Source organism: Musca domestica, unplaced genomic scaffold (genome assembly GCF_030504385.1).
Source record: "Musca domestica strain aabys unplaced genomic scaffold, Musca_domestica.polishedcontigs.V.1.1 15, whole genome shotgun sequence".
NCBI lineage: Eukaryota > Metazoa > Arthropoda > Insecta > Diptera > Muscidae > Musca > Musca domestica.
In genome coordinates, this window is record NW_026712207.1 from 17,499,688 (window position 1) to 17,525,145 (window position 25,458).

General features: G+C 34.6%; 2 protein-coding genes across 6 annotated transcripts; both read right to left on the bottom strand.

Moving 5' to 3' along the window:
• Positions 1-4,538: 4,538 nt before the first annotated feature.
• Positions 4,539-15,169, bottom strand: LOC101893387 (pancreatic lipase-related protein 2). Of its 4 annotated transcripts, none has more exons than XM_059119767.1 (6): positions 15,001-15,167; positions 14,809-14,942; positions 14,593-14,728; positions 14,197-14,525; positions 13,949-14,144; positions 4,539-4,569 (listed from the first exon to the last, which is right to left on the bottom strand). In XM_059119767.1, exons 1-6 carry the CDS (start codon positions 15,114-15,116, stop codon positions 4,554-4,556), a joined length of 927 nt encoding a protein of 308 aa, XP_058975750.1. In that variant the 5' UTR covers positions 15,117-15,167; the 3' UTR covers positions 4,539-4,553. The 4 variants fall into 4 exon arrangements, with proteins under 4 accessions (XP_058975750.1, XP_058975748.1, XP_011295511.3 ...); XM_059119765.1 differs by lacking the exon at positions 4,539-4,569 and adding an exon at positions 13,488-13,808 and having other exon boundaries at positions 14,218-14,525; positions 15,001-15,169; XM_011297209.3 differs by lacking the exon at positions 4,539-4,569 and adding an exon at positions 13,488-13,808.
• A 673-nt stretch (positions 15,170-15,842) lies between these two features.
• LOC101892016 (fibrinogen-like protein 1) lies at positions 15,843-24,577 on the bottom strand. 2 transcript variants are annotated; one of them, XM_005190722.4, is made up of 6 exons: positions 24,147-24,577; positions 22,961-23,097; positions 18,920-19,053; positions 18,172-18,379; positions 16,235-16,852; positions 15,843-16,165 (listed from the first exon to the last, which is right to left on the bottom strand). In XM_005190722.4, the coding sequence occupies exons 1-6, from the start codon at positions 24,327-24,329 to the stop codon at positions 16,015-16,017; spliced, it is 1,431 nt and encodes a 476-aa protein (XP_005190779.2). In that variant the 5' UTR covers positions 24,330-24,577; the 3' UTR covers positions 15,843-16,014. The 2 variants fall into 2 exon arrangements, with proteins under 2 accessions (XP_005190779.2, XP_011295510.2); XM_011297208.3 differs by having other exon boundaries at positions 18,839-19,053; positions 24,147-24,576.
• Positions 24,578-25,458: the final 881 nt, after the last annotated feature.

The window sequence follows — 25,458 nt, forward strand, 5'->3', positions numbered from 1 at the left end:
AATTAAAGCGCATCATTTTCAGTATTTATTTAAGGTTGGCGTTTATTTATGATTTATATTTGGCCCAGACATGGAATTAATTTTTTCAACGCTCCAACTTCGTTTGAGGAGCCAGAAGCAGATTGTAACAAATGAAGTACAATTACTTTTCACTGTCTGTCCTGGTGGCTGTTGTTGGCTTTTGGGAGGCGTTAGATTGAAATTGTTTTGTAATGGCTGGCGAAGATGCGAACATTCGAACATGCGAGGAAGATGTGTGGGTTGCAGGCGTGTAAAGTTACGAGGCACTTTCAATCATCGTCTGTATCATGTTGATCGCCGTTCTTGTCGAAACATATATCTCTTTGATGATTGATTACAATTAGCTGTATTAATGGGAAGCAGCATAATAAGCCCATTCATTAAGTTGAAAAAAATATTAACGGCATGTTTAACCCACTTTTTCCCAAACTCCTTTTTAAAGGACATAGTAAATATTAGCAAAAACCTACGTAAAAATAAATATTGCCTATTTTTGGTGGAGGTTCTTTTATTATTTTATTTCGATTGTATCTCAATTTTTGTGGGAATATGCCTAGTGAATATACCCAATCAATCAATCTACCAAAAATGAAGTTTTTAGAATTCAAATAGACCTTATTTTACCCAACAAAGTTCGGAATTGTTTTAAAAGAAAGTCCGATTCTAGGAAAACAAAGGCTAAAGTTTTTTTAGGAAATCCTTACAAAATTGATAAAAATTAAATTTTCGAAAAATATAGTTTCCTTGAAAGACAATTCTTAGGGCGCAGTGGACTAAAATAAATAATATAATTTTCGATTCTAAAACTTGCAACACATTCGATATGTTTCCGTATGGCTAAGCTAGTAACTTTAAATTGGTAAAATCGCTTTGAGGTAACTACTTTGCCCAGAATATATGAAAACGATTTCTAATTCTCAAAATAAACATATCATCCAATCAGAAGTTGCTAAAGGTGCGACATTTATTTAGTGGACCAAGTTAGAACATATTGTCAATAATCTTCATATGATTTCTGACCATTACCTAGATGTCGATAGTAAATATATCGAATATATAGCGAAATATATACAATGTATACATACAAAGGAAGAGGGTGTTAGCTACAAAGCTTATATCTCAAAAATGGCTGGACCGATTTTTGATTAATTTTGGCAATTCAGAAATTTAAAAAATTTAAAAAAATTAAAATTTTAATATAGATTTTGTAGTATTTCAATTTGGCTTATAATATTGAAGTATATATTTTTTCACTTTAAAACACAGGTTGGGTTGTTATATACAGATTGCAATTTTCATCCGATCCTAGCGACATTTTTCTAGGGGTTGAAATGGAAATGGATTTAAAATGTTCCTGATTTTGCAGCCGTAAAGGTCACAAACAGAAACCAAAGGACACGAAATTTCGCATGAATTTAGAGTTTATGACAGCGGTGACCAACACTACTTACAGGCGATATCCGAAATACACAAAAGGCGTACTTTTGGCTTTTTATGCTGATATCATTGACGTAGACAAGCAAATCATATAGATGAGTCTAAATCTGGAGATACAGAGGGCCTCTTACTTTTGGAGATGATCGCAAAATATTTAGGGGATCAAATGAACCAAAACACAGAAAAAAATTCCTGACCATATAATTGAAGCCAATCGACACGCCTGAGAAGAGAGTTAAGGACAGGGAAGAATTCTAGCATTTTGAGTAACAATTGAATTATATTTAGCTGTAAAATGGATCACAACAACTAACAGAACGAGTGCGTAAATATTGGGCAAAAGCTCCTGGAAAAATGCTAAGGGTAATACCTGGGCAGTGCTCCGTGACATAATTTCAGAAGCGAAATCTTCCAAATTGGATTTGGACATAAGGGGGCTTCCAACATATTGAAGTGTTGTAGGGTGTCGCAGGAGCGGTCCGCACGACTATACCTTTGCTTACTTGTTTTGTTCTAAATTTGTGCACAAGTTAAAATAGTTTTCTTAGAACAACTTTTTAAAAATATTAAATTCTAGAAGCTTCTGCTTGTCATTTTTGAGATGGTTATACATTTTTCTGTCTCATTTCTTTTAACGTCATTTTCGTAATTTTTTTTTGAAAGTTTTATAACCATGTTAAGCAAGTTTTTTTTAACACACAAATATGCTCGTTTTCAATTCTTCCTGATCAGGACATGATCTAAATTTATTGTTACGCCAATCAGATGGTTTTTTCTTGTGTGCTACTGGTTTTTAATGCTCATCAATGTTTGATTTACCAACTATTAGTCGTTCACATATGAAGTTACATCAAATACTGATATTTTCTTATATTCTTATATATAAAACCTGAACATTTCCTTAATAAAAAAAATCAATTAGATAATTTATATAAAATTGGCTATGTTTCGGCCCCCAGATTAAATTGCCCATCTTTATTGGGATTAACAAAACCCTTCAAACTTATCTCACCCTTAGCCGAAGCACATGACAAATATTCTATCAATTATTTTTTATGTTTCAGATATAAATGTCAGATATGTAAATTTTTGGACATTACTTTTCCTAATTCACGCACAAGGATATGTGGCTACAGTCCACAACTCGAAACCGCACGCGATGCCTATCAAATTTAAAACATAAGCCAAAGGAGAAAATATTAACTCGCCATATGAAGCTCATAAATTATCTTCAGCACTGTCGGCATACGTGAAAAATAGATGTTTATATTATTTTAGACAATAAAAAGCCAAGAGTCGGTCCGAAACTTGGAAACAAAAATCGAGTGTGTGTGTGTGTGTCTGTTTTAAGCTTTTGACTGGGCTATAAGGACATGGCGAAGATTGGTGGTGGGGTGGTGTTAATAAAGAAGAATATACCCTGTCGGTGGATTACACATAACAATTAGATATGTATAAACGTTTACACACACACACATGCACTCATTTGGTTATTATCAACAAGCTTGAAGGCGTACCATGGCGTGTTAAAGTCATTTAGGCCTCCTGTTTTGCGGTCGTCTGTTTTAGTTTGTCCAAAAACACAATGGTTTTTTGAGGCAGTTAGTTTTTACTATTCGTTTGCCGCTGTGTTTTATGTGTTCTTCGGTCATTTTGGAAGGAATCATCAATAACAATGTAAAGGAATATGTATTTTTAATAGCCTCGTGTCGGTAGCCAGACATGTGAGCACACCACCCGCCCTCTCTCATCCTGGACTTCCTCCTTTCGCACTGGCAACACTTCTAACATTTCTGCTGAATGCGCGAGTGTGTGTGAGTTGGTAATGGGACTTAAATGTGGTTTATACGAAATACGAAGCAACTTGTAGCCTGTCGTTACCTTCCACCGATTTTCGTCTCTTCGCACTTTTTTTCGACCCCTTTCCAGCTAGCCTTGTGTTCAATTAGTTAATGAATTTTTTCCAATTTGACTTTTTTAGAATGCCGTTTTTGGCGGCTGAGCTTTAATGTCACCCTACGTTTTGAGGATAGCAAACAGACACATTTTCAAACATGGAGTTTAAGGCACAACAACAGAATGTGAAACAAATACATTTTTAATATTAGAATAACATTTGGACAGTATAATACTAAATCTGATGGATGCACACAGGATATTGAGCATTAAAGTAGAAAGTAGCGTAGTCAGTGGTCGTCCAGGGCTATAATGTGCTGCTGGTGTAGTTGGAAACCCTTATCTCCGTGCTGTCATTTCAATTTTCGTTTATAGCGTGTTTTTAGCCACTTTTTCGCTAGTTTCCGATCATTTACTTTGTGGCCAACATTGTTGTGTCCTTTTTATGTTTATGTTCCAAGATTAATGTTATTTTCGCTTTGTTATGAAAATGGCGGCCAAAAGATAAATGCTAGTTTGTTGTTGGCTGTCAAAGCTGTGGGTCGCCAATATCGCTGGGTGTTCTAGTTGGCGACATTTTCAGGCCTTATCGTATTTATTTGCTAGTCTTGGTTATTCCATGGTCTTTCTTGTTCGTTTGTCCGTATGTTCTCTTCTGTGCTTGGAACAGAACAAGCTTCGACATGTTAAAATGTTATTAACTATTGACAAAAGTAATATCAAAATTCAAATGGCATTCTTCTTTTTCTGGTTAATTGATAACAATGGCCCGCTTCACCCTCTAACATCCTTTCGCCGGGCCAGAGTTCTTCGACCGCCTGCCAAGCGATTAACAAGAAATTGGGAGTGGTCGGCCGCGAACGTTCACAAAAGTATAAAAATTTCCATTTCTCCTTGGCACCGAATGTAACTGTGGTTGTATGCTGATTTATAACAGTTCGATGTGTGTTTGTGTGTATGTTTAAATTTTGATAAGTTTCGGTTATGGATTGTGGGAATAAGAAGTTCTGCCTGATAAGAGCACATTAACAAATTGAAATTATTATTAAATACTTGTGAAATCTCCCAATATTTATATTTATTTTAAATATGTGCAATTGTAAGTTGTATGTAACTTATTTGTGGTTCCAATACCGTCTACTCTTTGGAATGACATCAGTCGGGATGAAACAAAACGTTTGTCGTCGATATGACTTATTTTAACAGTTGGGGTCGCTGTAAATATAAATATGAAAATAATACAAAATCTTTCTTTTTTCAATACTCAAAGGTTTAATTTATGACACTCATATTCTTGACAGGTAAATGTATGAGAATCCATTTATGCAAGGATAATAAAAATTATTCTCCACTCTCCACGAAAGAAAAAAACACCTAAATAACATAGGGCAATGAGTACCTTGATACTCACTCGGTTTTGCTATCGTCTTCAGCCCATGGTCATTTTATAAGTTACACCATGCATAGTGGAAGACATATTAAGTTTGTCATTCTGTTTTTAACTCCTCGAAATAAGCATTTTAGGCCCCACAATTTATGTGTATTCTTGATAAGCATTAGATTTTATGTCGTCTGTGGAAATTACTCTAGCTCCGAAGAAAATAACTGAGATAGGTCCATACATTGATAAAAACCCCCATAAAACCGTACAGCCAGATTTGTTTTGGCTGTTTTGAGTCATATTCTTTTATTCAGAATGTGTTTTAAAGTGGAAACTTATGTTCCCTACAGTTTTGCAAAGGACTATCTAAATAGATCCAAGTTTTGGTATAGTCCCCATATCCTGATATTCGGAATTTTCAAGATTTTAGCCACATTTCTCACCAAAATTATTTCAAATTTAATGCTTGAAGTTCGTGATGCGTATTACTTCCGACGACAACAAATTGATTAAACAGGTCCACGCCTTCGTATAAACCGAAGTAACTGTATCTATCGATATCCGGTATTTTCCCGATTTTAGCCACATTTTCACCAGAATTTTTTCAAACTTGGTACTTGGAGATCGTAATGGTTCCTCCTCTCTATGACAGAGAATTACCAGTACAGGTCCACGCGTTCGTTTAGCGCCCATATAATGGTTCCTCCCTAAATTCTGAATTTCGATGATTTTAGCGACATTGTTCAAAGGAATATTTTTAAAATTGTATTTAGTGCTGACCATAGGTATTATATTCTCTCATAGAAAATCATCTACATAGATCTACATTTTCATATAGCCCCATATAACTGTACCTAAATATAATAGGTAATTTGATGATTTATATCACAATTTTCAAATTTTTTTTTTGCATATTTTCTTGAGAAGATTCATATAATGATAATTTCCAATATTCCGTATTTTTCAGATTTTCGCCACATTTTTTAAAGGAATTATCTCAAAATTTGTATTTGGAGTTCGCAATATGCCCCGATTTCGTTTTGTCCCCATATAACTCTACCATCCGATCCGGTATTTTGAAAATTTTAGGGGAATTTTTTATCAAAGGAATGATGGAGGGTATATAAAATTCGGCCCGGACGAACTTAATTGGTTTTTTACTCGTTACTCCTAACCTGCTTGTCTCCATGAGACAATTGCTTTTGTAATTATAATAATTCTACTAATAATAATATTATTAGTATTATTCTTAAGATCCGAGTACTCGTATAAAAAATGCAACTATTCCTTGTATAGTGATCGATTTAAATATTATTATTTTTTATCCTTTAAACTAATGGATTTAAATAGACTCCAAAGGTCAAAAGTAACTGACTGATCCACATATAGACATCAACTCAACGGACCAAAATATATATCCCCATTTCGTCTATTATTCTAACATTCATTCAAATAATTCATGAGTTATGCGAACAAAAACACAACTTTGCTAAGAACTAACCACATTTTCTCGACATGACATTTTATTTTCCATAATTTTGCTTTTATTTCTAAAAAAAGTTCATCAACTATGATTAATTATTTTTGAGTTTATTTTCTCACTTATTTGTCACCAAAATACACCTTCGGATTCTACACTCCAAAGGATCACTCACTACCACAACAGAAGCCAGCACAGAGAACTAAAGAGCAAAGATCACAGTGGTTGGTTGGATGAATGGATGGATGGATGGCTGGTTGGGGGACAACACATCTATATAAATATTATAAATAATGAACACTATTAACTAAGTGACAGATGAGTTGCTCGTGATTGATCACAACAATAAGCATAAACCACTTTTGTTATCTCTGGCTGTCTGCTTACTTAGCCACCGACCGACCGACAGACGGACAGACAGACAGACCCAACGACTGGTCGACCAGCCGACCGCACTTTAACTACTTGCCCCCCAGTACCAACTGACGCCGTGGCTGACACAGATAACGGCACAGCGATGCTGCCAGTGTCTCTTGGCAATGGCTGGATCTATGAGTTGCGGTTGTTTGATATGTTTCCACGGCGAATGACTGAATTGATGGAGTTGCTAAGTGACAGACAAGCTGCCTGCCTACCTGGTTGATTATTGGCGTACTTAACTGATTCTGGCTTCTGGCGCAAATGGCAATACGGTTGACAAAGAAAAAAAAGACCTACAAATACAATACTAGAGCCAAAGAAAACAAACGAAAAACTTCAATTGTGAAGTGTGACTATTTTCCAGATTTCAAGGTTTACGTATTTTTTTCTAGGACTCCTTTGATGGTTTGGCCGCGTGTAGAAGGCGACATCTTGACGACAATCTTTAGATAATGAATTGTCTATTCAAAATATAAATATGAGCATTAGGGTTAAGTTTATAGCCATTACTGAGCCATTCCCTTCTCCTGGCGTATGGAGCAAACCTCGAAGATAACTGACATAAATGTTTTTGATGATTTCCGTCAATAACCTTTAATGAAATCAAAACCGCATTAATTTTCTGCCAAATATAAACGGTGCAGATGATTTAGCTAAAGATGGGAGAATTCTAATTAATATACTCCCATCTTGAGTAAAATTATTTATGGTGAGGAATTCGAATTTTGGATGAAGAGAACGCAATATTCTTTTAGGGGGCCTTACTCTGCTGACTATTTAAATCCTGCATTTTGTGATGTACTTAAACCAGTAAAAAGTACACAAATTATTATCATTAATATTCTGAACATAAATACCCTTCACTAATATGCTAAAAAGTTCCTATTCAACAATACATATAGGTCAACAACGATGACCATTGTGGGCACTGATTGGCTCTACTAAACTTGTATTTACTTATGTAGGAAAAATCGGTAATCACTTCGCTTTTTATAAGAGTTATGATTATTCATATTAGCTTCATTTTTTTAATTTTATACTCATGTGGAGGAGATGCCATAAGGACAAAACCTTTGCTGACAATTTTCGAACTCGATCTGAATTTGATACAAATATTACGATGTACTAACTTTGAACCATATCGGACACTGTCGATCTCTTCAAAGATTTCTTGGCGTTTTCTTAACCTTGATTGTTAAACAATTTCCTCACTTTTCTGGAACGATTTAGATTAATAATATGAATTTATTTTATTTAGTTATTTAAACGACACCGAAAGTTCCCCTCACGTTTCTTGAATTGGTTTTTTTTTTAAATATTATATTCGTTGACGTTTTCACGAATATTTACACCTTTGAGTGTGGTAGATTCTATCTTCTTTTCATTGATCAGACGTGTAATAGCATCTACTCACAAATTAGCATAAATAAATATTGTCGTAGTTTTCCCAAAATCGTTATTGCCCCATAACGAACAAACAACCCCTCAACCCTTTGTGTGGTTGTTTTGAAACTCAATACACGAAGTGATGTCACTTCACTGTGTTTGTTGATTCGGTTATTTTTTTAGTATCAAACCACCCTCGTAATATAATCCAATGTTTAAAACCTAAGAAATACAAAACCAATCGAGTAGTCGTATTTAAATAGAGCATAAAATTGAGTTGTACGCGTTGGTGCCCTCGAAGTATGAAATGAGGGAAATGAGAATAAATCCATTATTGTTGTTTTATTTTCCCATCGTATGGTAAAAAAAACTGGTAAAAAACAAACAGAGATGTAAGTGATGATGTCTGAAATTTGACATTCATATTCATAAAGGACTGAATGTTGGTCTTTGTAGAATTAAAGAAAAATGATTTGATGTAGGTTCATATATTCATAATTAATAGAATATGGGTATGATGAAATATTGAGGATTCTTGTAGTAAACTATTAAATTGTGATGCAAATTTTCAAAAAAAAAAAAAATACACACTTCTTCTAGTGTTCCAATTCTGGAACTTTGGGTCAAATATCCGGGAATCCGGGTCGGTCCCCCCACAAAAAAAAAACCTTTTCCCGGAATGATCCCCATCTTTGGAAAAACATTTCAATAAAATCAGTTGTTGTCCCGTTAGGGCTTAATTTAATGTATAAGTCATTAATTTAAGGTTATTTTTATAATAAAAGGAACAAAAAAGGTACACCACAAAAAACATTTTTAACTCGCCTTCTTCTCAACCGATTTTAATGATGTTTCCTGTTTTGATTTTTTTTTTCTGTTATAAAATTTCCTTTTTAGCAAAAATAAATAATACTACTGTTTTATATTAGCTTTGCAGTGTAGAGCATATAGAAAATAGTTTTTCTGTTTTTTATTCATTTTTTCACACTTAAATCACTGTAATACTCGACCCTTTCAAATAGAAATTAATAATAATAATAATAATAATAATAATAATAATAATAATAATAATAATAATAATAATAATAATAATAATAATAATAATAATAATAATAATAATAATAATAATAATAATAATAATAATAATAATAATATAAATCCGTTGTTAAATCCAAGAAAGCCGATTTGCTCTAATTTACCATAATGAAATAAATTTTCGAAGTGACCCAGAAAATAAAAGGCATATTCGGCATCTGTGGGCTCTCATAAACCAGAATTGGAACATTAGAACAAGTATGTATTTTTGCTGTCGCACAGTGTTATTAGCCATTGGGGAACACGAAGGGTCGATTTGGAGCCAATTCGAATAAACAATATACCATCCCATGGAAAATGCCTAAAATCGGATAGCAGCTATGGTGTTGAAATACATTTGGACACAATTTTTTACACCTACTTCAATTGAAGCTTAAACTATTTCCCCAGAAGAGCTACATCGAAATAGAAATCCATGCTTACCAACAAGAGACGCAGTTAATGGCAAGATTATAATCACCATTCTCGCTTACTTTTTATGCGAAATCAATTCTCCTTAGCCTTGGTATTAATACGAGTTTGTGCCGATATTTTTATTTACATATGTCAGTGCTCTTGTCCTTCAACTAAATAGCAGCGTTTTTTATAGTTAAAACAAGTAAAAAACCTTTAAGTTCGGACGGACCGATCTTTAAATACCCTCCACCATTTGGAATGAATTTGGCAATTTTCAAAAAAAAAAAATTAAATCCGTTAAAATTCCTGTTAAAATCTTAAAAATATCGAATATAGCCCTTATATTAGTGTCTATATATGACGACGTGGATCTGCATAGGCAACTTTGTCATAAGCTATTACAATATTCAAATACGAAACTTGAAAAAAAATTGGTGAATATTGTAGCTAAAATCATTAAAATACCGAATATTGCGAATAACCGTTATATGGGGGCTATACGAAGACGTGGACCTGCACAGACAATTTTCTGTCATAGGCTACAGTATTCATTACGAACTTAAAATAACAAATTTGAAACATTTTCGGTGAATATTGTCGCTCAAATCACCAAAATACCGAAAAAATGGAGGTACCATTATATGGGGATGGGTGGGATGACCCATTTTCAATACCAAAAGTCCTTCAGGCATAATACACATTTGAGTAACATTTTATCAACCTACTTCACTTTGTTTGGAAGTTAGAGTGATTTCCACAGACCGACAGACATTGAATATCTAAAATATATATTTCGAACAAATGGAATGGTGGAGGGTATAATTAGCGCAAAAACTAAAAAAAAAAACAAGTAATATTTTTAGGCATCGGTTCAATCTTCATAGATATGATGGGAAATAACTTCAAATGACTCAACTATTCGATCAAATAAATCTACGTATATATGTGTATGTCCATTTCAGTTAGTATATGTATGTATATCGATCGGGAAATGTTCAATAAATGTTTACAAAAACTAATATTTACCATCAAATGCACAATGGCCAAGTGATGCCCGTCGAAGGGGGGATCCGGTCTGTTTTTTTCTTTGTTTTAAACTTCCGGTTAAGTACTAAATTTAGCTTTTAACATCCACAGCGTTTTTGTGTCAAATTGTTATTGTCTACCCAAAATATACTACGGCTCCCCAACACACAAATGAGGTGAATATGCGTTGCTGTTTTTTTCCTTTTTTTCTCAACTGAAGCTAAAAACTTATCCATCAATAAATTACTGAAGCTTGAAATTGGAAAAACAGAAATAAAGAATGGAGAATGATTTATAGAATTGTAGAATGGTCAATTTGTAAGGGGGAAATATTTTCTAAACAAATGTGTTACGCGAACTGAATTCGTGGTTCGTATAGCGTATGGCGAACCAACGTATATTAAAATTCCATATGGAACATGAATCAATTTCTAATTGGACTATGTCGATCCATTATTTAATTTAAGGTGGAGCACATATGGACACACTGACAGGTAATATTGAGTAAGTAAATAATTGAAATTACATTGTGATGCGATTCCGATAAGAGCATATTTTACATGCCACGGTTCGGAAAATGAAAAGATGTGGTACATTTCCATATCAAGTTTATTCTAAATTTATTTACAACAAATACATGATACAGATATGAGAGACTGGAAAGTTTGACAAAAACATAAACTAAATACATGTAGGTCTGTTAATTATGCTCACATTTATCAGTGAGATTTACGATTTTGTAATCGTTGTATGCGAACTCTATCTTCAGAATAAGTGTGTGGGCAAGGACAACTAAAGAGCTCCTAGGTGTCGGACTATTTCCAAAAATGTCCTTTTACTGCAGTTTATATTTTAATGTTTATTTCCAATGATTTGTATTGTCACTTGGAATTGGTGTGCGTCGCTCACTTCTTCTCACTTGCCTCGTTGACCAATCCAGCAACAGCTTCTGTTATCCCCTTCAATGCTACAGACATGTGTTTTTTGCTCGCTTCAACTCCCTTTGTGGCGTTGAAAATCCTTTAATTTACAATCCAAAACCCATAAAAACGTTGCATTAACAGCGACAACGGACAATGGCCATAAAAACTGTCACAGGGCAACTTCACCGAACCATCAGGCTTCACACGATGTCCGCCATTTGTTTGCGCTCACAAGAAGTGTAAAACCGGCTTGACTTAATCAGCACCATTACCACCAACAACAATGGCAACAACGACAACAACAACGTTCTTATATCCATCCATTTGTATGACACGGTAATACGAAAGGTGTCAAATATAATGTAATTTGTTCACTCCTTTAGCCACTATCAGGGTTATTTCCACACATTTTAAAGCGGCAAGCACTGGTCATTGCCGCCACAATGTAACCGGGGAAAAGTCGTAAACTCGTTGCATAGTCATGTGCAATTGGAATATTTTATCTCCTCTTTAGTCTGTTCGGATGCAACGTTTTAATAGAAATTTTATCGTCATATTTAAGAGACATAAACATTTTACGAGCGTTCGTTAAAAAATAAGGCCATAAAAATATGACAGCAGTCTGGTGATGAGCCAGCCAGATCAAAGAACACAGGTGACACAAATCCTTTTTATTTCTATTTTAAATTTAGAATTTAATGTCCTTATGTATGCAAGCATGTGTTCAAAATAGCTCTGAAGCCAGTAGTGCTAGTTATTTAATTATTGAATAACTATTGGCGCATTTCTTAAGCACAATATAGATCGATAAAATCCACTTGTAGTGGAATTCTCTAACTCATTTTTTTGAGTTATCGACAAAAATCGGAAACTTTGATACCTAAAATTTCATTACAAACCAGTAAGGAAAAGTCAAAAGTCGGGTGGGACCGATTATATGATACCCTACACCACTATGCATATTTAGTAGATCTTACGCAACAAAAAAAAAAAAGAAAATACTTGAAGTAGATCATACCACCTATCACGGGAGCTATGTCCAAATCTGAACCAATCTTGATAAAATTTGGCAGAGGTATTTCCGAGCTCTATAAGATATCTGGTGCCAAATATCATATGTGTCAAATATATATTACGAATGTGAGGGACTTAAACACAAATCGGATGAAATATATATAGGAGCTATTGCTATATCTGAACCAATTCAATTCACCAAATTTGATGGACTTGGTTCTAAACTGAATTCGGTCGGATGTGCCAAAATTCAGTCATTTGGATTGAAATTGGTCATTTGGTGCACAATTAACCCAAAATCGATTGAATATATAATGGGAGCTATATTCAAATCTGAACCGATCTTGAAACAATTTGAGAGAGGTATTTCTAGGCAGCATCTGATACCAAACATAATTCTTTTGAGATGCATATTAGGAATGTGTGGGACTTAAACACCAAATTGGATGAAACCTATGTATGGGAGCTACAGCTATATCTGAACCGATTTTCTTCGAATTCGACTTTTGATTTTGGCCATTTGGTGCACAATTAACTCGAAATTGGTTGAAGATATATGGGAGATATATCTAAATCTGATCCGATTATCACCAATTTCAATAGGGTTCGTCCGTGGGCCAAACATATATTGTTTAGAAATTTTCATCTCACAAAAATACATGGACAGACGGACGGACGAATGGACAGACAAACGGACTGACATGTGTAAATCGATTCAGAAAGTGATTCTATGAAAAAACTCAAGAGTAACTATGGGTCTATGTCGCTTCTTCTCCATGTTACAAACCAATGCAGAAAGACATAATACCCTACCACTATGGGGTGTAGCGTATACAAAGAAGTTAAAGTTGACAACATTGGTATCTATCCGTGGATAATGATAAAAAGCGTCACCTATGCCATAAGGCAACACAACAGAATTGTGCACTACCAATATATATTATATGACTTTGATCATCCTTACCAGTTTTCGACCAAACCATAACCAAAGATATAATTTTTTATTCAAAAATGATAGTGACGGCAAACAGTAGTTGTTGTTATTATTAAACAATTGATGTCTATTAGTTTCTACATAAAATGTTTTCAAAACTATTTTCTACATTAACGATAAAGACACAAAACATAATTTATATTTTGATTTATCTTCAAACATAAATAGCACCATCTACATTAGGTAAAGGAAAAACTATTTAGACCCATTACACGTCGTAGCGAAGACATCAACCATAACGAATTCAACCATCAACGACATCATCCATGCTGTGGTGTGTACATGCCAATGCCAAAAGGTGGCGTTCCATAAGTAGATAAATAAAATATACCGCTTGAGCTACATTAGAAATGATAAACTGTTATACTTAGGTTATGTTGTTCTACTCATTCGTGTTGGGATAGGAACACGTATGTATCCTGTTGTTGCGATACATGGCTCTAATTTGCCCAACCGTCTAAAAGAATGCATACACTTACCTCTTGGAAACATATTCGCCCATATAAACCACACTATCCCCGATCTCATCTACGGATACCCCGGGTGTTGGGCCCATACATTTTGAGGACATATGCATTTTTATGGCTTTTAGTGTACAAGGCATAGATGGAAAATTGTTCGGCAAACCAATGGACTCTGCATAAAGGAGGACAGCACGATTATGACTACAACTGTCTAGGAAAGGAACTTTTTATTCAAGTGTCCATCGCGGCATGACTTAACTTACAAGCGTCCACAATCAACTTACTGGCAGTTACAATGTCCACGCCCTCACAACCTCGCTGTGGTGTATGGCCAAAGTTGGGATAGAAGTCAACAGTTCCCCGAGGTGTTATATCACCAAACACAGGATAATCGGTGTGAATGACGTCAACGAAGACGGCTGCACTCGGGTGCAAACTATCCGGCGAATTGGGCAAAAACAGTGGCAATGCCGGGTCTAGACCAGTAACACGACCCAATAAACCATTAAAATATCGTCCTATATTTCCGGCGATATGAGCCCCCAGACTGTGGCCAATCACATGGACTTCGGACAACATTATCTGGTGTTTTCTATGAAGTAATTAACGATAAGCTAACTTATTTTTGTACAACCAATATTTGATGTGGGTAAACCTACTCAAAGAACATTTCCAATAGTTGTCCTAGGTGTTTACCAACATCGCCCACAGCTTTTCGTGAAGTGTAGTAATCCAACTTCGCAGCATCTCTCCAATCCACAAGGAAAACGTTGTCAACTCCCTGGGCCATGTAAGCTGAAATTATTTCGCGGCGAAAAAAGTTATGGCGTGTTCGCCTTGCCTTTTTTTGCATTTCTCATTGCAACTCTTCTTACCTTGGCCAAGTGGTCGTATTGAGGTATGAAAGCGGTTACCTGTAAATCCGTGGATTATTACTTTAATGTCTGTCTTCACTTTTAAGTCCTCTATCATATCCAAGGGAAACTCCAACCGGGTACCATTTTGAAGACTAGCAAACGAAAAAGATTATATTATTTCTTATCTTACATATCAGCTGTCTTGCTTACGGTTGTTGGTAATATATATTTGCCTTCTGTATTAGAGAATTTAGATTCATTAATTCGACCCTTTTAAGGACAAAGGCTAGGAAAACCCAAATAAACTTTAAATTCTGTTGCGACATCTTCTCACAACTGTTGATATTGCCACAGACGACTTTATTCACGAACTGAACGGATAAAATTGGACTCATTTCAAAATCAAGACTATTTTGCATGTTTCGAATCAGTTGCGTGCTAGTTTTGGGAAAATTTTCCCGCTTCAAATTGGTTAGTGACGTCAGACGATAAAATTCCATTTTCCGGTTAACTTAGACGTTTTCGTCGATTACACACTTTGCCAATTGAAGCTGGTTCCAGCTTGTGTAAATTACCTTAAGTAGTATCAAAATTAACAATGGACTATTCATTCGTAGGAGAAGTAATGTGAAACATCTTGTTTCATTGAATTTTAGTAAGCTGTTTTCTTTAAATCAGAGCTAGTACTGCTTTCTAAAACTCGTTGCTTTATAAATCCAAAGAGTTTTGCAAGTTTTTTTTTTTTTTTTTTTTTTTGCTGCAACACACATTTAAATTGAAGGCAATTTAGTGTTTACTTTTAGTTTTAAATGTGACAAGGTCATTTGCTATATAAAGATCAGGGGTAAAAAGAGGTCGCAGTCTCCTCTCCATCGCATCGCTTTCGAAAATGTTTTCCTTGTTTCCTGAAGTCTACTAATTTTGATTTCACGCTATCAAAGAATTCGCCTTTTTCATTTTTGATCATTATTCCCTTTTTCTAATTTGACTCACTCATTTTCTTCTGTAGCTACTCTTAAGTGACATTAAATGTGTACACACACACACATATATGTATTTACAAACGTACATAATCAAATTTATTCGAATTTACACATAAATTACAAATGCAGCATGTCCATGGCTAGTTGCGGCACACCTGCCCACAATTCAATCATTCAAAGCGCACAATAACGAACACACAAGGGAAACAAAACATCAACGAATCCTTAAAAACGAAAAGACTCAACGTCTCTCCGAGTCGGCAATGACGGGGCGAATCATCATTTTGACAGCCCTCAAAGAGTAATTTCCTCCCAACCATTCGTGCCAATAAATTCCTCGGTACTGCTCGATTTTGTCGTAATTGGTGGCATGGTAGGGTCCCATTAAGTTCCTGAAAAAAGAAAACAAAAAATATTGGTCAACGAAATATTGTCAACGAACAAGTCTCATTCGAACTTACGATTTATCACACCAGTTGTACCACCAGGCACCCTTGTGCGACTGGGCACAGTTGCAGTCCACACATCCATCGTTGTCATTGTCGAAAGTGGAGAATTTACTGCCGGCATGGTAGCTCAAGGAGTCTCCAGCATCGCCCTCGTATTTACCCAACAATTTCAATTCGTACGATTCCATTTCATTGCCAATGGCAAAGAGGTTGTAGCGGGCGTATCTACGGTGATTTTGAAAGTCTTCCAGTGTAATTAAAAGTTCATGGATCGCCGAGGCCGTCAGGGCGTACAACTTTTCCATACCAATAAAGAATTCCCCAGCCAAGTTGCCGAAGCCGTGCTTGTATTCCAACCAGCCTCGTTGGAAGTTGATGTCGCCGTTGAAACGATTCAAAATGACAGTCCAACCGCCACCGGCCAATTGATCTTCACAGGCAACGTAGAAGGGATCCGATGTTGGTGTCAACTGAAGCTTCAAAATGCCATTAATGGGGGCAATGCCTTGAGCACAGCTTGTGGTGAGGGGTTGTTGGGAATTGGCAGTGGCGTAAAAATTGGGCACGCTTACGATTGCACCCTGATTTTGTTGTCGTCGTACCAGGTTGTTGACACGTCTTTGTAAGTTCCTGTGTAAAGGAAAGTAGTTGTTTAGAATTTAGCAATGGAATCTTGAAAGCACGCATTTTTTCGATATAATAAAGGAAAAATCGGTTATCGCTGTAAAAAGTTTTACATTCTTGAAGTTCTGAAACAGAGTAAGAGTAAGGAGGTCAATCCTGCCATACTAAAGTATGTGTTATAACCCTTATAAAAGGTAAGTACAATTAACTAATAATTTGTAAAAATTATGACAAAATGTTATTTGATAACCAAAAAAAAAAAAAAAAAACAGTTTGAGAACCAGTTTGACAGTTGTTACTGAGATTTGGCAAATTCTTATCGGGAAAATACACTACCATTTAATGACCAATGTTAAATGTTCAAGTAATTGGGGCAGTAATTTAAATATTTCTCAGATAATACGCATTCAACATTGTAAGATACCACCGAACAACTTATTTTTCAACAATTTCTATTTTCTTAATCATTCGTAGACGATCTTGATGGATAAATAAAAAATAGAGAAAATCCTCTCAAACATTTTTACTAAAAAATTTATCGTGCAAACCATGGTAGAAGAATACAGGTAGTCGCTTTGACACAACTTCTGGACAATGAACTTTTGGAATTGAAATTTTTGAATGAAAAACTTTTCAAATTAAAAAAATGTAAATTATAACAATCTCCAATTGGCGTTGTATAGGAAAATATATAAAAATCTACTTATTTTTGAAATATCAAATTTTTGAAATATCAATGTTCCCAAGCGTTGATGCATTTACCTGTCTTTTTCTACCATGGTACAAACTTAACGTCATAATCACATTTATAGGTGTGGTAAGAGCGAAAAAAGGTCGAGCTAATGAATTAACATTCAGTGGTTCAGTGGATAGTGTAGCAGACTACGAAACGAAGGATTCTGAGTTCAAGGCTCGGTAATGGCAAAACACATTTTTGTTTTAGTATTCTTTAATACTTTTAGAAAAATAGATTTGTCCTCATTTGTTGGTTAATGGTGTGGTGTTACAAAAAAAAATGATAATAAGTCATAAATAATGAATGTGCCCTTGAAGGCGTCTCATTCGAATGTGTGCTGCAAACATATTTGCCATTCCATCGCATTGTTTTAAATTCTTATTCGTATAATTTATAAAATGATGTGGAGGTGTCAACGTACGCTGAAAAAAACGTAATTGTGCGAGAGTATAACCGATGCGACCATAATTGACAGCTAATAGATCGTCTATAATAATATAAATTAATGCGCTATCGATAATTTGAAGCTTGAATAGATCATTCTACGACTCGGATACCTCTGCAAGTACTCGTCACGTTTCATGCTTACCCAGTTTGCTGCATCAGTCTGGTGACATTCGCTTGTAATTGCGAATGCAAAGCATTTATGGCCCCCCTTGTCGATGTCAATAATGTGGCCAAGGCATCCAATTTTTGTGAATCACTGATCGGCATTGGTGACGCCGATTGCTGCTGTTGTTGTTGTTGCGAATTATATACGGCCTGGCGTTTAGTTTTGCGTAAAATATTCATTTCAACTATTAAATACAACAAAAAAATGTATAATTTTTTATTGAAGTAATGGCTCAAAAAGAATTCCAATTTCAATTAATGGTTAATTAATTTTAATTGTGATACATTTTTGGGTAAGACTTTTTGAAATTATAAATGTACAAAATTGTCAGATGTAATTTAATCATAAGAAAATAGTTGTGCTTTGGCTTCGTATTTGGAAATACAAATATAATTTAATTTATAATTTAATAATAGAAATATTTGAATATCAAATGTATTTTTTTTTAAATAGTACAATATCGAATTACTAGTGAAATGTTACGAATTACATCTGAAAAACTTGAAGTAGACCCAAAAAACATTCACAATAAATAACTAGGAACATTTGAAGTTACATTTGTGTCACAAATTTCCAAAACTATGCATTAAATGTGTTAATTTTGAATGAAGTACTACTTGTTATCCGACACCATGTTATTTACCATCGGCAATGCCTGAGGGATGAGTTCTATTATCGGGAATGTGTGAGAGATTTAGTGTTCTCATGTATTCTCCGAATTCACCTATGAGTTCATCAACACCGCGGCGTGTCAGACGTTGTATGTGCTCCATAACGTCCAAGTGCTTGTCGAAGTCCATTTGAGCCACTGCCATTGAGTCCATTCGGGCCAAATTGCTTTCCTCAAATTGGACAATTCTGAAAAAGAAACGAACGAAATTAGATGTTTTTTTTATTTTTGGTTATTATTATTTTTTTAAGTAAATTGTTGGATTTCGGACAATCATAATCCCATACCTAAATGGCCACCTAAAAAAAGTGTGGTATTTTTTATAACTTGCAAATTTATTATAAATTCTTAGTTATAGTACCACACTTCACACCCTTTATATATTTGCGAATAAAATTGTTTTTCTTTGGTTATGCAGCTCATCATTTTAAGTTAAAACATTTTTCCAGGTCATAATTAAAATCGGTTATAAATCTGCCCACCAGATCACAATTATTATACTCAAAAAAAAAGATAAGTTAAAATTCCGACTCTCAAAGTACTCAAGATTCTTCCTAAGTTAGATACATATTTACACATATGGAACTGTGGTCTTAGAATACCTCTAATAATTGTTAATTAGCATTTCGCTATATTTGCTTGTTTACTTTTATTTACGGACTATTATTACTCTAAAAAAACAAACTTACTTCAAGAGAGAACATCTGCGATATCAGATAATCAGAAATAATTACATCTAATTGTAATTGCAACTGTAAGTTGTTGAGTTCTTTTAGTTGTCGGCAAATATGCATTACACTATGGATATTCCTCTACTTAGTTTCAGGTTTAATTTCGTTTGGAGAAAGAAGGCAGAAAAACTGAAAATATGTTTTGAAATTAATAATAATTGTATATAAAACATTAGGATATCATGTACACAAAATCGGCTGGATCATATTCTCAAAAGTCAGATGTACAGGGTGAGATGAAAAAACTATAACCATCTTTAAACTTCTGTCATTTCTAAGCCACTCGCCCGACAGCCGTTAAAATTATTCCAGTGACAGCTCATTATATTGTTTACAAGCGTACAAATGCATTTTGATGATTTCTTTATAGTTGTCCTGAAAACCACAAGTGGCTATCGTTAGAGCATTTCAGCATATGAATGTGAATAAAACTTTTGTGTCTCCATTCATCGCTCGTTACCGTGTTACTGGTAACGTAGCCCGACGTCAAGGAAGTGGAAGGAAGAAACCAGCAACATCAGCAGAAATGGTTCGAAAAGTAAAGAAGCGACTTGATCGAAACACGCGTCGCAGGGGCCGAAAAATGGCTCGTGATACGTGAGAACGTATCGCAATATTCCATTCCGCAATAATTGAAAAATGAGCTCGGGGTAAAGCCATTGAAATTAAAAAGTTGATTCGTTTGGCCGAAAGTGGTGAACTGCCTAATTTGGTTTTCTTCGATGAGAAAACATTCGTTATCCAGCAGTTTGTAAAGAAACAAAATGATCCTATTTACTTGCCAAAGAGGTCAGATGAAAAGGACTCAACAGGACTCAACACCATCGCACTCAGCACGCGCCACTCATGATTGGTTACAAAATGTGGCTTCATTTAACATTACTTACATGAAATCTGTATGTATGCCAGTAGAGCACATCTTTGTATTCAGAAAAATAACAATGTTAATTAAAGAATAGGGCTAAAATCGTGTTTTTTATTTTGACTTTATTATTACTCCTCCAAGATGAGCGTAATTAACTGAAATTTGGTACTGCACATCAACTATTATACAACGGGCTTCGCTATTAGTTACGCAGCTCATCATGCGTATTTGGTGTTGATGGCCTTACATAGATAATTAACAATACTAACTGTAAGTACGTATTTCCAAATTACTTCATAGCCTAATTTGGCCCTTTCTCACGATTAATTTTTTATAAATAAGTATGATCATACTGCCAAAAATCATTAAATTTTTAGCTATGGACTTTTTCTACCTACAATGGTTTTCAAAATATAAACATGTTTTGTTTATCTTTAGCAAGTCAAGTCAAGTCCCAGACGAGTAAGCTCGTTTTTAAAGAGAGGTACTCAAAAGTCCTACTATCCCCAATATTGCAAGCTTTTGAAGATTTCCTAATTTCCGGGGTACATGTGCGTGGATTTGAACGACCTATTTTGTTTTAGGCAACACATATTTTTAACGGAACACCTCCAACAGTAAAAATTAAAATTACAAAATCTAGAGAAATCTCGGCAAAAACCTAAAACATTTCTTAGGCAAACGCAATACTTAAAATCAACACCGAAACTAATTACGGAGACGCCTCACAACGCTACGAAGCTATGCGAATGCCAAACATTGATGGCATTATCTGTGACGAGTCTTTACTGTGCAAACAAGTCGGCTAAATTCCAGTTTGCCCATCATCACTCGATAATAAAGGTCGAAGTTGAGCTTTAGCAACATTCACATTCACGTAGCTACGACGCCAATTGAAAAAATGCAGTGAATCCCCCATAAAAACATTTGTTTCTTTTTATTTTTTGGCAAAATGTCATTTAAGATGATGTTATAGAAATGTGATGGGCTAATAATGCGAGCGAATGACTTGCAGATTCAATGCAGTTCGTAATGCAATCACAAAACACTTATTTTCTTTTGAATGATAAAAAAAACCTAAAGTTTTTTTGTATCTCTCAAATAGGTCAGTGTTTTAGTTTAAAATGATGTTTAAATCAAAAAAGTGTGTTAGTAAATGACACTTTTTTACAAATTCATATTGTTATTAAAGAAAACACAATGCCAAAAGAAAAATTCAATGGTCCCTAGTATGTATTCACGAAGTCAAACCTAAGAATAGTCATATCTAGTATATCTCCAAGGAAATGTGCGGGAATTTAAACAAGAGGTCATGGTACACAAAAAAGATTGCTGAGCTAAATGATAAATTTTTATTGTCTTCATCATTGGTATGTTCGTAATTTTAAAAAACTGCTTTAGAAATAAAAACCAAAATGTTCAAATTACAACTGTGTAAGGCCTATACATCAATAAAGTTTCGAAATATTCAAGCCCATCCCAGCAATTAGGTAACTAAAAACCTAAATCATATATGTATAATTTGGGGGTTTTATTCGAAATTGTGCCACGTTGTGTGAAAAAAATCAGAAAATATTTAACTAAGAAACTTAGAAAACAGAATAAAGTTGTTTTATAACGTGTGTTCTACTGAACCAATTGTTTCATATTTTTGGAAATTATTTAAAAGATGTATGTATAACGATGAGTACATTCCCGTTCTACTCGAAAACTTACTTTCAGAGTTATCGAGAAAAGGCATGGCAAGACATGGATAATGTCAAGAAATAAATATATATTCTAAACGGATGAGGAAGAGACACTTATTAGTCATATCTTCATTTTTGTTGATTTTATGTTGGTATTAATATTGAGAAGAAAGCCAGTGACTAGTTACTCATTTTATGAGAGTTCTGATTTTGGGCCGATGGACGCATTTGATTTTAGATTGAATTTAATAGTAACCTCCGATAGCTATATATGACTTTTTAAGATTTTGACCGTCTGTGGAACAGAAATTAGAAACAGTTGGCCAATGTATGACGCTTTCATACCAGATTTAAAATTCGCCCCATTTATGTGAGGAAGGCACTTAAAGAAGTTGTCCAATATTATCCATATTTCGAAAGGTATTTTCTTATAGCAAATGTATTTTTTTTTCAACTTTGACTATTGTGGTGTACTATTACGATATGCAAAGCTTTAGAGCGTAGCAACCACTTCTTTAGGTACCTTCCTCATAAAACAATTATTTGAATTTACATTTACAGCCTTGAGGCAGTATTCTTTAAAATTGTCCAATTATGCTGCTTTTTTAGAAGGAAAATTATAATAGGTCTAGGACGATTACTAATGACACCCAACTAGATTGTGTCATTTAATGGCAATATACCTAATATTTGCTTACAACGTTTAAAAATAATCGAAATGTGTAAAAAATATACCTGATATCTCATATATTTACATGGATTTTTTTAAAAGTTAAATTTTCTTGGAATAAGAACGACAACAAAAACTCACTTCTTTTCAATGGTATCCAGACGTTGACGCAAATCTTCATCGACGGAAATCATTAGACTGACACGATCGTGGAGGTTGGTCAGTAGTTCCTTGTAGTCACAGTGCAATGAAGGTGAGGTGCCAGCAGATGAGTGATTCTGCAAAATAACATTCGGAAATTTACATAAATTTATATGTTTGTCAAGCGTAACTTTTGTTGTTGTTTTTGTTTTCGTTGTGGGTTAAACAAAATTCACCAGAAAGAGGTGAACTTATTCTTATCAACAAAGCTGTGAGACAGGTACCGGTTTCAATGTTAATGTTTGCTTGTTTTTGTTTTTCAAGATCACATCACCGCAACGTCTTCGTCTATGTTGTTTCAAATTCTTCCATGGCGTTGTATTAGCGTGTGTAGCGAACTCATTGTTGGAATCTTTTTTTTTTTAGGAACTCCGACTTAAATGCTGGTTGTCAAATAAGCAAACTAACCGGCTTCTCGTATCACGTCGCAGAGAACACATACTCGTACGTCCATACCTCGGTATCTTGTGTGTGGGCCAATCAGTCAGATTATTTGTTATGACTGCTTCAAGTTATGGGTACTACATCATCTGTTAACGTGACGTGATATTTGTTTCAGAATTGTGCGTTGTAAAATAAATTCACAAATAATTTATTAGCGCTTGGCAAATCATTGAACTTTATGCACATTTTTGTAATTTGTTTTAATTCATAACAACAATGATTTTGCAAATATTATGAATGTTCTTCATTCAAGTGCTAATATTTTTGATGGCCGCAATGGGAGGGCCTTTTTCATACCAAATGTGATAATCAAAAATGAAGAGTACATATATTCGTCATCTTACTCTGGCCATGCTTATGACACATTTTTTTTAATTTTTTGAATTCGATAAAAAATATATGTTTTGTTGTTGGCGCCGCAAAAAAAAAGATATACTTTTCGCCTTTCTTGAAATATTCAAATCAACCTATCAAAAAGTCACACAATATGGAGGGCTTCCATCATACGGCGATATTTACAAAGTCTGCAATGTTTTCAAATTAGTTTTTTGGTATCAATTTTAATTTGAATACTTATTACGTCCTATGTTCCACAGCTTTCAAAACAATTTCTTTCATCTGAATTAACACAGTTTCGAAATAATGTGTGCTGTGTGATCATTTCTAGCATCTTCAAACCCACCACTTTCCACCGCTGCACACTGTTACGCGATACAGGTCGCTGCTGCCAGCTTGTCTGGTTCTGTTGTAATGGCACTGGCGCTGAGGTAGGTCGTACATCTTCCGTACGACAGTTGATTACACCGAACAATAAAATAACAAATATCACCCCGCAGAGGTGTTTGCGATTAACAAATAATCCCATTACTGATAACTTTTTGTTGGTATTTTTTTTTCGAAACCGAACTATTCACTTGAAATTTTTTATTTATTGAATTCTTCTATTTGACTTGCAATGATTCATAAAATTTGTATTTTTTATTTATTTATTATAACAATGACAACGACGAGCGCCGCGAACACAATAATACCCGCCCGAACTGACTATATTCGATTGCCACCAAATGAATGAACCGCACCGTCCGACGTCTACGTTACGACTAAACTTGTTGATCATTCCGTTGTCAGTTTGAGATTTCTTTCGCAGAAATCTACGGCGCAAAGAAAACGACAACACAAAAATATTTGCACCAAAGACCGAAACCGAAGCAAACGTCGGCCTGTCTTTCCATCGAGTATTTGCAGCGGCTGCTAAAATATCTCTTCTCTCGGATGTGGACACGTTCATTTGTTTGGTTTGACGACTGAGAGTCTTTAAGATTTCTATTGATCTGAAGCGCTTTAACATTATCTCATGTTGAACTTTTATCACTGAACCTCTTATATTAGAAAATATTAAAAATTCTATCCTCTGGATATACAAATAGTGGCTTTAATATACTCAAATTGGGGAAATTCTACAATGGATTAATTATGGTATTTATTTAATTAAGATGACATTCATCAAAAGATTCAGTGTCATGCGGATCAAACAACTTACGGACTCCACATATGAAACATTGCAAAAACTAACATACACATATTTAATTTTTATTTTGAAACAAATAATATCTCTTGGAATTTCCATTTTGATTACAGAATTCGTTTCTCTTTAAACGGAGAACAAAGATTTTTAATCGCATTGATTAAAAATTCCAGTCAATATTTTTCAATTAATTGCAATGAGTTATTTTTAGTTGTTACTGCATTGACGGCGCCGTTAGTACGAACCGATAAATTTAATTTTTTAAATAAAAAATCCAATAAATTTTAAAATACATGGAACTACTGTCACATCGAAAAGGGTTGGTTGGGGACAGACATGACAATTTCTTACGAATTTTTGGATACAAATATGAATGCAGTAAAGGAAAACATTCAACACACGTTTTTGCGAATATTCAACGCTTTCAGTTTGGAATGAATCGAAACGTTACATTTCGCTCAAAAAATCA